This window comes from Euprymna scolopes, chromosome 14 (assembly GCF_053919585.1).
Source record: "Euprymna scolopes isolate OS-2025 chromosome 14, ASM5391958v1, whole genome shotgun sequence".
NCBI lineage: Eukaryota > Metazoa > Mollusca > Cephalopoda > Sepiida > Sepiolidae > Euprymna > Euprymna scolopes.
Window position 1 is genome coordinate 76150452 of NC_136495.1, and position 14640 is coordinate 76165091.

Consider the following 14640-nt stretch of genomic DNA (forward strand, 5'->3'; position numbering starts at 1 on the left):
TATGAAACGGATTTTTAATTTAATTATAATTTGATTTAAATTTTAAATTATCAATCACATTACTTAATATATATATATATATATATATATATATATATATATATATATATATATATATATATATATATATATATATATACGTATATGTATATATATCATAGGTTTTCATGTGTAGCAACTGTTTTCTTAATAGTAAATAATAAATTTTAAGTCATAAAATTAAGAAACTCACTCCATTTACTAAAATGAAGTCTGATAAAAATTAAATCTACTTTTTTTAATACAATTTCAAGATTACAATTTGCAAAAATAAACTGTACGGCAAATGAAACACTTACTATGGTTTAGCATATAGTCTCATCTTAGTTGTTATATTTACAAGGTTTCCATGCCGATGTAACCTTCGACCTTCTTCAGATGCACATTTTAAATCTTTAGGGGAAACTCCAGAACTTATATAGGGTGCAACGGATAAAGGCATTCTATTAAACAATCTTATGGAGATTAAAGGTTCAATCTTTACTACACTCGATAGTAACTAAAAAATACCAGATTTTTTTATTATTACATGGGAGGTCATCACTTATCAAGGCCTGTAGGTCACTCAAGGATAAGGTTTAATGTGTTCGGTAGATGGTGAGACTACCGAATCAATTATAGTGGAATTTTGGGTAGTGCTAAATTATCTAAGAGAACCTCTCAACAGGGACTTATTCACATTAAACTTGAAAACGACTTTGTTATAGTCAGCTAGAAAGCAGACCTATAGCATTGCGTTCCACAGACTGATAGCTCGAGAAAAAAAGACTCTGCTCATAGAATTTTCGTTTAGTTTTAGACAGAGAATTCAGGAAGTTGTTAACTCGCAACGTCTTTTGAGAAAGAAGCGAAAAGGTTGTCGCCCACTAAATTTTGAAGACGGTTTTCTACCCTGTCATGGCAGGAAAGGGTGCTCTTAGGAACTCCACCCTAGATGTGGTGACTATGGCTATGACAACAGGATATTCTTTTCATTGTCTATCCGTTTATATCTTATCTGCTTTTTATATAGAGTGGTGTGGTTCTTGGTTGATTAACTGTGTCTGTGTCAGATATATACTCGAGAGTCAAAACAATAAGAATATTCTGTTGTCATAGACATAGTGATGACAATACTCCACCTTAGGGTGTGTTTAACTCTTGTACAGGTAGAGAATTGCATCGGAGTGAGATACTTTCTGGAGTGGTAATTTTATCTAATTATAGATTATGGAACGAGAACAATGTACCTCATGGAGTAGATAATGGTTTTAGTCGGAACTTTCTTACAGATTCATAGGTTCGACAAGATACAACTGGATAAGGTCGGAGATTCTAGAATTCGACGTAGGTATTCTCAAATTTCAAACGATGCCCATGAAGTAGGTTGAACATCGGCTGAAACGCTGTCAATATAACGAGCAAAGTTAGAATAATCCGAATTATGTTGCTAATATTGTAATACATTATTCACTTTTAAGGTTTGAATATTTTTTTATATTATAACATAAATCTGAATTTCATTGAAGTTATTAAAATTTTAAAAACTTTACCAAATAAATATGAGTTGGTTTCCTTTTATTTTTATTTCGAATATTAGAGTTATCAAAATAATAATGTAATCTTTCTTAAGATGAATGCGTCTATTTTTAATGTTTGGCATATGAAATAAGTTTTCGAAAGTTGCAAATAACAAAGTTCATGAATTTGTGTTCTGAATTTAGTGAGTTTCATAAACGATATTATTTTTTTCTATTTTAATTATTGAAATCAGATTCTATTTTTTTTTCAGCTTCAAAAGCAAAAAAAAGAACCATTATTAGAGAGATGTTTTTTTTTTATTGCGGCTGCTGATGACAAAGAGTTACCTTTTGTAAGAAATCACATTTTGGTATGAGCTGGAAAAAACAGCAAGTTTAAATTGCATCAAACAAACGAAAATGTCATTTCTGAAAAAAAAAACAACCTACGTGTCAAAAGATAGAATATTTTCTTCTTTATTTTTTCACCTTCATCAAAAGAGTTTAAGTCGATCTCATCTCCTTCTTTCCCAAATATATAACTCACAGATAAGCTGGCTTTCAGTTTTGTAGTGTTTTCCTTCTTTATTTTTAAAAGGAAATCACTACCTAACAACGCCCAAAGGCCACTCGAGGATAAAGATTAATAAGTGTACGGTGGTCACTGGGACAAAAGTGTAGTGATCGTTAGTGGTGGAAATTTGGTATAATTTGATTAAGGGAACTGCTCAACAAGAATTTGTTTACATTGGACTTGAAGACGATCATGTTGTAGTTAGTTAAAAAGCAAGAATGTGGAACTGAGTTCCACAGGCGGGCAGATTTAGGAAAGAAGTTTTTTCATGGAATTTACATTTAGATTTTGGCACAGATAGAGAGTGATGGAAATGGTTGAAAGTGGTTCTAGTTAGACGAGTATTTTTTGTGAAAGTTTGACAAAGAGGTACCATAGATGGAAGCTCAGACGAGCACTTGCCATGAAAATAACGATGGAGCAGAGACAGGCTCGCAACATCTCTTCTATGGGAAAGAAGTTACTGGGAAGATAACCATCTGATTATCCTGGTGGGAGTGGGGAGGTCATCATCGATGAGTATGGAAATGGTTAATAAGCCCAATCCACGCTTGGAAAGTTCTGCTGTAGTAGGGACAGGGAATGGTGGCAGGTGCTCAGGACTTTAAATCATTGTTCTTTATATCCTGACTACTTCTCTGCACAGCTTTCCTGGACTTTCTTATTGACAGCAATGTTATGACTTAGTCCTAACTGAAGTCATCTGCTCCCACTATGACAGGTGAACATTGAAGATCTTCAGTGATCTCTTCAGGGTGTCTTTAAACTGTTTCCTTGAGGGCACTTGCCGTGCTGGAGCTCAATAAACAGAAGCTTCTTGGGTATTCTGTAGTCTGCCATGTGGGCTAACGGAGTTGGGATTTCATCAGGATGTTTGTGGACTATTATCCTCATCTTTTTATAGTTATTGTTTTAACGACATTTCGGCCAACTATTCCTTTGGCCTTCGGGGACCATGGCGCAGTGGATAGAGACGTTGTATCTCTACAGTTCCAGGTGAGCATTATCTGAAGATAGCGGTTTCAATCCTACCCAAAGCCGGACAGAGGATTAGTTGGCCAAAATGTGGTGAGACGAAAATAACTATGGAAGGCAGTAATTATTGAAGATACAGTTGAAGATTCAGTATTCCTATCCTGTTGCGGGTAACAACCTGACGACAGAGGAATAGTTGGACGAAACGTTGTTAAAACAACAACCATAAAAAGATGAGGATAATAGTCTGTGAATAAATAAAATATACAAATTATTTATCTAAAAAAAATTCCAGTAATTAAACAATATTCACAAGAATGGTAGGGATGCTTGGGCTCAACTAATGATGAGACGATTCCAATAATTTTCCACGATTCCAATACAATTACAGATTCCATACCAAATTCCCGATTCCACTACAATTATTGATGCCGATTCCAATTCTTTATAAATCTTTAAATATTTAACTATAATTTTTTTTATTTTTTTTGATTACCGTAACATCTCATATATGCGCATGTATTTTCTTAAACAAAAAACACACATGGGGGGGGGGGAGATGATTCATAATTTTTAGTTCTACCGGTCGTTTAAAATCAACAAATATTGATTATTTTATTATTACTACCAGGAGTGATAGATTTTGTTTTAAACAAAATCAATTAAAAAAGATAATTAAATGAATCATTTTTAGAATCGGAAAATAGGCACACATTTATCCGATACCGATACCGATTCCTATAACGATTTTTTTGATTCTCGATTCTGATTCCGATTTTTTTGATTCTCGATTCTGATTCCGATTAATCGTCTCAACACTAGGCCCAACACAAGTGAGGACTTACATCCATAGAGTAAGGTGGTGAGTCCAACAGCTTTATAGATTTGATCTTTGTTATAGAGTTGATGCCTCTTCTGTTTCATACATTCTCATGAATTGCAACCTTCACCAAGTTTTTTTTTACTAATGCCGTAGTGAAGGAGGCAACTAATTTTTAAACATTATGAAATCATTTTGTTTATGTTATCTAGACGTATTTGAACCTGTTAAGGCCTAGAAAACTTTCAAAGAAGGGTAGGAATTTGCAATAACACATGTTCGATGGTATCGATTTCTTTCCATGAGAATACACAATAGCTGTAGACCTCAGTTGTGCATTTATATATACCCGTGAAAGAGAAAGCGCGGGAAGTTAAAGACATAGTTGAAGTCTCTCATATATGAAATTATAATAACTCATCTGAAGGAACACGCTCCTTCACCTGTGCCACAAAATTCAATAGATTTATTAGACTTTTTCCAGAACATAGAAACTTGAACAAAGTCATCTTATCCTCAACTTCATGATTCCAAATTTAGGTGACTTCATAGCAAGACTTTGCGGGCAAAATGGTTCATGAACGTAGATGTTATTTTCAGACTACTGACAGATAAAATTGAAAAAGAAAATGGTCTCTCCATCACAGACACAATCATCTGTTGCTTCGAAGAAGATTGGCACGAGCATGATATTATCCCCAGCAATAGAATCTACTGAGCTAGAGAAATAGATTGCAAATTCAACTCTGATAAATCGGTAGTAATGGCATCTGAAATTCCTTTCTTTAGTAATATCATTTGAAAGACAAAATTTAAATTGCCTCAGTCTACAAGTATTTCTCCTTCACTAACCGAGTCAGAAAAGATCAAGTATCAGAAGAGACAAATGCAGTCATTGACAGATTAAAACCAATTGGAAAGTGGTACAATATTTTTGGCATATTAACGAGAGCATGACCGCAAAGATTTGGGCGATTCTATCTATAACCACGGGTGATAAGAATGAATCAATCAAATGTCAGAACCGCTTTATAAAATATGCGTAATCTCTTTGAATTCTTAAGTGACAGTTTTTTGTCTTTACACGAGAAGACCACTATGTTTTGCTGAATTTGATTGGATTAATTCTTTATCCAGGAAAGTTTCTCTGACTGGATTTATGCTGCCATTTTGTTTGTTTGTTTTTTTTTTGTTCTTTTTTTGTTTTGTTTTTTTTGTCCCCTGACAAAAGGAGGGTGGATCTGCAAATTCACCCTTGTCCGTTCGTCCGTTTGTCTGTCCACACTTTTCTCAATAACTACGCCTTGGAATTTTTTGAAATTTTGCACAAATATTAAACATGATATAAGTAAAAATGTACGAAAACAGAATTTCCAGTAAAACTCCGGCTGTCCCCCTAAGGGTGCCTTTTTGGTTAAAATGGCTTAAATTGACTCTTTTGTGCTTATTAAAAAAAATTGATGCCTTGGATTTTTATAAAATTTTCTGAAAAGTTGTAACTAACTGATTTCTATATAAATTTGTTTGTCTATACTTCGTGATAACTCTTGGGTGTGACCCAGGGGCTCTTTTAGGGCTAATAAAATACTCCATTTTGGGGATTATTTTACCACATTTGTTCAAAATTTTCTGTGTATATCTATTTAGCAGTTTTGTATGGTGCTGAACTCAAATTTACATATGTTAAGGCTTTGGGGACTTTTAGGGGGGCAAATGATGGACTTAATCATTTCTTTTTTTGCATAGTGCAGAACTCAAATTTACATATGTTAAGGCCTAAAACTGAACCGTTTGTTCATTTTCACCAGAATTTAGCGTCCCCTGGGGACTTTTGGAGCTAAAGTGGAGGGGGGGGGCAATGCTGAACTTAGTCATTTTTTTATGCCTCGTTTACTGCATGCTTCAATTGTGTGTTTTTTTTTTTATTTTGCTTGGAACAACAGAATATTTCTATTACGAGAATGGCTCTGCACTCAAGCTCTCTAGGATTGGCAAACTGTTTCGGTTTGCGACGAGTTCTACAGCCTCATATCAAAAGACAACGAGTTCATCTGGTCAACCCATCATTAATCAATTTTAATAAAGAGTGAATCTACAGGAAGAGTGTACTGAGGTATTTTGACACAAAAGTGCTAATCATTGTAAAGTTTGATGCATGTAAAGCTGGACTTTAAAAAAATGTTATACCTGTTTAATTTTTTTTATTTGGGAATCACCACTTATCAAGGCTCGAAGGCCACTCGAGGATGAGAGTTAATGAATGTGAGGTGGAAGTGTAGCAATCATTAATGGTGTAAATTGGGTAGAATTTGATTATTTAAGAATAATAAGAAGAACTTGTTTACATTGGATTTGAAAGCTACCATGTTGTATCAACCAGGAAGCAGGCCGACGGAACAGTGTTCTACAGGCGGGCAGTTCTGGGAAAGAATCTTTGTCCATGGAATCTGAGTTTAGATTCAGGCACAGATGAGAGTGGGGGAAATCGGCCCTGTCTCCTGCTTCTCTGACTGTACTAACTTGCAGAAATTTAAATGCAATATGAACAGATATCTCACTACTCAAATCCCCATAGTCTCCTGTTAGAAACGATCCCAAATAGTAACCCCTTACGTTCCAAATCGCAATATGCCTTGTTTGGGTTGAAAAAGAGTTTTTAAAAAGAAGTTAAACAGATATCACTGAAAGGCAAAACGTTCAAAATATTTTATTTAATAAAGAGTGATCATTTATCAAGATCAAAAGCAATTCGAGGATAAGGGTCAATAAAATAGATGGATTGTCAGTTGAATGATGAAGAATATTATGAAAGGATTGAAAATGGTGGATATAATATACAACGTTTGATTACTTATGACAAGTAATTGTCGACATTGGATTTAAAAACAGCCATATTGTAGTCTACGGTAAATCACTCCCGGGGTAATGTGTTCTATAGATGGGAAGTTCTCAGAAATAAATTCTGTTCATGAAAATTACACCGCAGAGGAAAAAACTGAAATCATTTTTAATTGTGGTAATTAGACGAATTCTTGTCGTAAAAGAATGAGAGGTTACAGCTCAGTTGAGCACTTTCTAAGGCAAAATAATGATAGAGTGGAGAAAAACTGGTAACATCTCTTCCGTGACAAAAGGGCTGTAATGCACTGAAGAGATCAACCCCAATAAATTGCGAAGTTGATTTTGTACTTTGTCAAGACAGGAAGAATTGCTCTGAGCGGCACCTGACCAGATGTGACAGCAGTACTTACTCCAACTTAGGATGTATCTGACTCTTATATAACTAGAGGATTGCATCAGGAGTCAGATACTTTCTGGTGCGTTAGAATGATGCAACCATTTTTCTTGTAATCTTAATGTAATATACGAGGGGCGTGCAATAAGTAATACCCCTGACCCACTTCTCATAGTGGTAGGACAACGAAACTTGGCACAGCTATTAGTCTTTCTCTACATAGGAACCACCCAGAGTTATGCTTTTCTCCCATCGTTTGATGCAGCTATGGAGACCGTTTTTGTAGAACACCCCAGGTTGGTCCTCCAACCACGACGTAACTTCAGAAATCAAGGCTGCATCATCTGGGAAACGCTTTCTTTTCAAAAACAACTTCATGGCTGGGAAGAGATAAAAGTCAGAGGGTACAAGGTCAGGAGAGTAGGGAAGATGGGGAAGGATTTCATAACCACACGCCCATGCTTCTGATCTGGCGACATGCGAGTTGTGGACTGGAGCGTTGTCCTGTAGGAGGAGGGCACCTTTGCTGATCTTGCCCCCCCCTCTTGATTTTGATAGCTTCCCTTAATTTCCTCAAAAGTGAAGCATAATAGGCTCCTGTAATTGTGGTACCCTTTGCCAGGAAATCTGTCATCACTACTCCGTCCTGGTCCCAGAAGAATATGAGCATGACCTTGCCAGTGGAGGGCTGCACCCTTGCCTTCTTTAGAGGTGGTGAGTCCAAGTGCTTCCACTGCATTGACTGGGCTTTGGTCTCTGGATCATAGTGATGGACCCAGGTTTCATCCTGTGAAATCAGTCTTTTGAAAAACTTTGACTCATCTTCTTGGCACATCTCCAAATTCATCCTCGAGCACTCGACGCGTTCTCGCTTCTGGAATGGTGTGAGCAACCTGGGAATCCATCTGGCAGACACCTTATGCATATGCAAATGGTCATGAATAATAGTTTCCACAGACCCTGTACTAATCTTGACATCTTGGGCTATTTGGCGAATAGTAATGTGCCGATCTTCCAAAATGGCAGCCTCAACTTGATGGACAGATGCCTCATCAATGGCAGAAGGGGGGGGCGACCAGGTCTGGGAGCTGTTTCCACAGACTTCCAGCCATGTTTGAATTCACGATGCCAGCGTTTTACAAGGTCATATGATGAGGCATTATCACCATAAGTTTCTTTCATTTCATCAAAAGACTCCTGTGGTGTGCGTCCTTTCAAATACAAAAACCGGATCATTGCTCGACATTCAACAGGCTCCATTTCACACCTGACTCAGTTCAAACACCTGTAAAACAGAAACCACAATTAGTTCAGAGCTGTAATTTGTCAGAAAACGCGTAGAGTTCATTGCACATGCAAAATTTCAGCTAGATCAGACAGCTGGAAGTGGGTCAGGGGCATTACTTATTGCACGCCCCTCGTAAGTTTTCCATTTTAGATCTGGAGTAAAAGTCTATCAAACTTATCGAAACAAGGGTCTTCTTTATTTCGACAGAAGCAAAACAAGGATATGAGCATTGGTGGTAAAAGGAGAAAAGTTTGGCTTTAATTGTTTTTTAATTAAGATGCTTCTTTTTTTTTCAGAATAAGAATTATTTTTTCTGTTTTTCTAAAAGTAAAAAATACAACAACCAACTTTCTCGTTTTTGTAGATAATAGAAATCAGTTTTGTTTTTTTTAAACAACAACTATCGATTTTTATCATTTCAAAAGAAAAATATTAAAGTTGAGAAGAAAGAAGGGAGAAACGTGTCAGAAGAAATGGGATAAAATGGAGGAGTAAGTGTGGGTATGGTGGAGGAGGAAGTGTAGTAATGTGGAGGAGTAGAAGTGGGGTAAGGCGGAGGAGGAAGTAGAGTAAAGTGGAGGAGGAAGTGAGGTAAGATGGAAAAGAAAGTAGAGTAAGGTGGCAGAGGAAGTGGAGTAGTAAAAGTAGGCTTAGGTGAAAGAGGGAGGGAGGCTACGTATAGAAAAAAAAGAGTGGGCTAATGTGACTGAAGAAGTGAGATAAAGTGGAGGAGAAAGTGGAGTAAGATGTCAGAGGAGATGGAGGAGTAAGATTTGGAGGAGGAAGTGAGCTTGAGTAGAGAAGGAAGATTAGGGTTAGATGGCTGAGGAAGTAGAGTAAACTGGAGGAGGAAGTGGAGTAAGATGATGGAGGATGTCGAGGAGTAAGAGTAAGGTGGAGGAGAAGGTGATTTTAAGTAGAGGAGGAAGAGTGATGTAAGGTGGGGGTAGAAGTGAGATTAAGTGGAGGAAGATGAAGAATGAAGTTGAGTAAGGGAGTACAGTGAAGTGTTATGATAACAGAAGGGGGATGGGTAAGAGTGTGGGATGACGGAATATAAAAGTAGGATGGAATAGTGTAAGGACAGGAACAGGAGTAATGAGGCCCGTGGGGATAGGAGGAAGTAGTAGAATAATCTACTTACGCTGAGATATAAACTGATAAACCAGTTGAGCGAATATTGATACATTGGTTCAATGTTTGTCAGATCTGAGATGCAAAAGAAGAGAACGGATGAATGAACGGCCACGGGTCGGTATCCGTTTCGTGTCTCGTCAATCTCTTTTTCAGTACTTGCAGCGATTTCTTGCTTGGCGGAAATCTCTTCAGCCAAAATCTTTGAGGAAGACAGAATTTTAATGGCCCGTTCATCTTCCAAGATGTTTCCCTGCAAAATGCATACAAATATATCAAATTAGAAACACAAAAGAAGGAAACCATTATTGAAAAGAAAATTATGGACTTATTACAAAAACGAGTCAAAACATGAAGGAAGTTTTGAAACTTCATTTTGTAATACGAAAACATCGCTGCCTTTTTGGAGAGGGAGCGCATTCTTTGTAAATTGTGTCTGAGATAAGTATATTTTCTGATGACTCCATATTCTATTATAGATACGAGGGAAAAACCAATGTAAACATATCCAAGGTAATGGTTAAAACAGTAGAAAATGACCTTCAGTTTGTAGTGGAATTAAGCTGCAAATGGATGGTAACATTTAATGCTACTAAGACTAAGCTTCTTTCCTTTAACAACTATAAAACTTTCTCAACTACCAATTGCCATAACACACTACCTGACAGCTTAGCATTCAAACTCCTCGGCTTGACATTCACAGGCAATATGAATTGGAACAAATACATTGGGTATATTGCAAAGAAGGCAAGCTCCCTCTACCATGCTAGAAAATTACTTACATCTGAGAGCATCATATATCTTTACAAAGTCACCACTCGCCCATACATGGAGTATTGTTGCCACATCTGGGCTGATGCATATACTACTAGCTTCTCTCTTTTAGACAGGGTTCATAAAAGAGTCTCCAATCTAATAAGTCCCGCACTATTAGCCAACCTCCAAACCCTTTCTCATCACCGGAATGTTGCATCTCTGTGCTTGTTTTACAAGTATTTCAATGGAATGTGCTCCAATGAACTCATAGCACTTGTGTTCCATCAACGTACATACTCCCAAATAACATGAAAAGCATCAAAATCCCACTCCTTCACTGTTGAGATCCCTCTCCCTCCTCCAGCGTAGCCGCAGCCGAGATTAAACTCACTACATGAGTTTGTAGTGTAATTCAAATCTTCTCGGTAGCTGAATATGATGCTTCGCCTGGGCTAGCAAGAGTATTTTTTATCATGATGCCATCACTAGATGGGGTACCACCACAGCTTAAGAGAGTCTCATTTACCCTCAAAAGAAGGATAGACCTTGCCACTTTCTCAACCTGGTATTTTACCTCGTAGTACATACAGCGCCTTGCCTTCCCAAATGGTCACCCATCTGGTACTGGCCAGGCTCAACGTTGCTTAACTTCGGTGATCTGAGATCCCTAAATGCTAAAAAACCTTCTACTCTAATAGTTTCTTACCTCGAATTGTTAGATTTTGGAATTCCCTCATCGTTTCTTGTTTCCTTGATTGTACTAACGTGCATAAATTTGAATGTAACATGAACAGACATCTCGCTGCTCAACTCTCCACATTCCCCTGTTTGACACGATCCTAAATAGGAACCTCTTACATTCCAAGTGGCAACATGTCTTGTTCGGAGTGGAAAAGAGTAAAAAATAAATAAATAATTGTTCACATGGACCAGTGATGCAAGAATAACGTGCTAAGTAATAATCAATTCTAAGTCTTCTGTAGGTTGAAGATTCTATTTATATCTCACCGTTTGACAGCTGATACTTTTGTGGAAATTGTTCCAGACAAGGCCTGAAGCCACTTAATATAAGGAGCCAATAATAAAGAAAGATTATTATAACAAAGACAGGAGATGTCTATTGACCTTAGTCTTGAACAGACAAAGGTGGAAAACAGTTAGCAGGAAGAGAGTTCTATAAGATTGCGGTTCTTGGAAAGAAGCTACTGGAATAGAAAGCTGTATTACAAGGAAGTATCAAGACAGCAAAGTGATGGAGACCACTAGTCCAACGAGTCAAACTTAGAGTACATTAAAGAATTACTTACATTACGTGGCTGCTAGAACGAAAACAATCCCCCACCTTTGTTTATTAAATAAAATATTCAGTTCGAAATTTCATGCAGATTGCTGTGTTTGACATGATGCACCTAAAGACTGTCAGTAATGTGAATAAGTTAAATAATACCAACATGATTATATCCGATCGAGGTATCATTGGTTTCCCAGCTCACCACTCGTTCGCAGTTTACTTAATAAATTCAACAGAATAAGTGCAAGATTATGTTTTGCACTCCCCACTTTTTTTTTCTTTTCACACAGAACAATGCAAACTGACAAACCTCTGAGGCGGACAACACTTCCAGAATTTTATCTTCAATTTCTTTTAATTGTTTATTATTTGCTGCGCTTTCAAGAATGAGTTCATTTTTCTTTTCTTCCAGCTCTGGTTTCTCTTTGGCAGCTACGATTCCAAGCAACTGATCCTGAAGACCTTGAGGAGTGATCATGAAATTCAGCAGACAAACCTGTTGTTGGCGGTCGGATCATGAGAGAATAAAAGAGACAAAAAAAAAAGAAGGGAATAAGTAAAGAACAAACGTTGTAGTCATTCTTTTGTGAAACGTAGACACGTATGTATGCACGTATATATGCGCACACACACGCGGAAACACACACGCACACACAGGCATACACACAAGCACACACGCACACACACAAGCATACACAAGCGCACACGCACACACGCATACACGCACGAGCGCACGCACACACACAATAAAATAAAATTTCTTCAAGAAAAGATTTAAACTATTTGGAAAAAAAATTATAATCTTAGTTTTTATATAAACTAGACTTTTTAGCCAATTAAATCAGAATGATTTAGAAGGAGTGCTTTATGCCAAATTGTTTAATTATGGTTACATTTATGCTCATTTTCGCATTAAATACTTATCCCTATTAATCCCTAGCAGCATCGAACAGATACCATAATACTTAGTTCGCTGCATCTAATCATAACAAAAGTCCATACAAATTTTCATCTACGTCGATCCAGTATTTTCCTAGAGTAAATGTAGTATTATAATGATTAATCTCCATTAATTCCTGTTAATCCATAACTGTGCATCGAATAAATACCATAATACTTCATTGGTTGTACCTTATTATAACAAAGGTTTATACAAAATTTTAGCTAGATCGACTCAATAGGTTCCGAGAAAACCTCTCGAATAAATGTAGTATTGTGGTGATTAATCTCTAGTAATCCATATTAATCCTAAACTGTGCATTGAATAAATACCATAATGCTTAGTTGGCTGCACCTAATTATAAAAAATGTTTATACAAAATTTTAGCTAGATCGACCCAGTAGGTTACGAAAAAACAATGATGCCACAGATTGAACGATTATAATCTTCGACGTGATCAATTAGATGCTAGTTTAGAGGCAAAAACAAATGCACATGTAACATATCGTTCTGAAAAATAACAGTAACAATAACCAGATTTCCTGGTTATAGTCAGCTAACGTACTTCCGGTGGCAAATCAGTTCCTTCACTTTTATTGGTCTTCTATTGTGAAGCGATTTATTGAAATAAAATATAAGAAAAGCACATTATTAAAAATATGCAATAAAAATTAACAAAATTATATAAATAAAAAATAACACAATTATTCTTTATTTGAACTTTTAATAACGAAACAAAATTAAAAAATAAAAAGTTTTTATTTTATTTGAAATTTTATTAGAAATATATTTATGAAATTATAACCATAGTTTTCTAAAATTTCAAAAATAAAAGTTGAATTTATATAATAAATACATGTTTATGAAAGTATAAAAATGAAATTATTGAAATAAAAAAAAATTTCAAACATTATAAAAAAGCTTATCCAATACATAATATTCCCAAAATAGTTTTAAAAGATTTTAAACTGTTTTCAATAATTCCCCCAGTATATTTCTTAAAAGAAAAAATAATTTCAATAATTCTTAATTAAAATAAGATCTAAAAATAAACTTTTCAATGATTATTAAAAAAAGATCGGAAAAACGTAATAAAAATAGAGGCGATATAGGCGTAAGAGAAAAAACGAAGGGACTGATTTGCTTTGTTACTTTTTCCGGTAGCAACAACGCCGGAAATTAGGAAGTATGTTAGCTGACTATAACCGATTCTCTCCATTTCCTCCCAACCTCTCTCTCTCTCTCTCTCTCTCTCTCTCTCTCTCTCTCTCTCTCTCTCTCTCTCTTTCCTTCCAGTGTCTCTCTCTCTCTTTCTCTCTGGTTAAATATTGTACCTGAAGTGAATAAAGAACTTTGTATCTTAGGCAAAAGAGCCTACAAGTTAAATATTAATAATTAACAAAGAAAGAATCTGTAAGAACAAACGATCTCTAATAGAAATCTTTACCAGCCCAACAGGACCGAACATACAATACGACCAAATAAGTCTTTCAATGTGTTTATTTCTTAAATTTGATCATTTCATTTCGTGGAATCATCATCATCATCATCATCATCATCATCATCATCATCATCATCATCGTCGTCGTCGTCGTCACACAAGTATTTTAATGGAATGTGTTCCGATAGACTTAAAACACTTGTATTTTCCTCAACGTAAACACCCTCTGACTAACCCGACACGCAGCAAAATCTCATCCTTACACTATAGAGATCCATAGATGTTGGAAAACCTTCTATTCTAATAAGTTCTTCGTTCGAACTGCCAGATTTTGGAATTCTATCTCGGTTCCCTGTTTCCGTGACTGTACTGACATGTAAAGGTTCAAGTGTAATGTGAACAAACATCTCACTGCTCAACTCTTTACATAGTGTCTTTGTAGATATGTCCTAAATAGTAGAATAGTAGCTTTTATGTCCAAGTGTAACCGTGCCTTGTTTGGAGTGAATAAGAGTAAAAATAAATAAATATTCGAACATCTTCTGACATGAAGTATGAAAACTTTTGACTAAAATGACTGGATTCTGTATTAACACATAAAGTGTTAATATGCCGTAAACCAAAACAACCAAACACACCAAAAATAAA

At 36.0% G+C, this 14640-nt stretch overlaps 1 protein-coding gene across 1 annotated transcript in view; it reads right to left on the bottom strand.

Annotated features, from left to right (window-relative positions):
• LOC145293101 (dynein axonemal heavy chain 3-like) overlaps positions 1–14640 on the bottom strand; it is a 404365-nt gene that overhangs the window by 109229 nt on the left and 280496 nt on the right. Inside the window, exons 56-57 of the mRNA XM_080139477.1 lie at positions 11922–12107; positions 9575–9817 (exon numbers count right to left, since the gene is read on the bottom strand). Coding sequence (XP_079995603.1) covers positions 9575–9817; positions 11922–12107 — 429 coding nt within the window. The remainder of the gene's footprint in view (positions 1–9574; positions 9818–11921; positions 12108–14640) is intronic.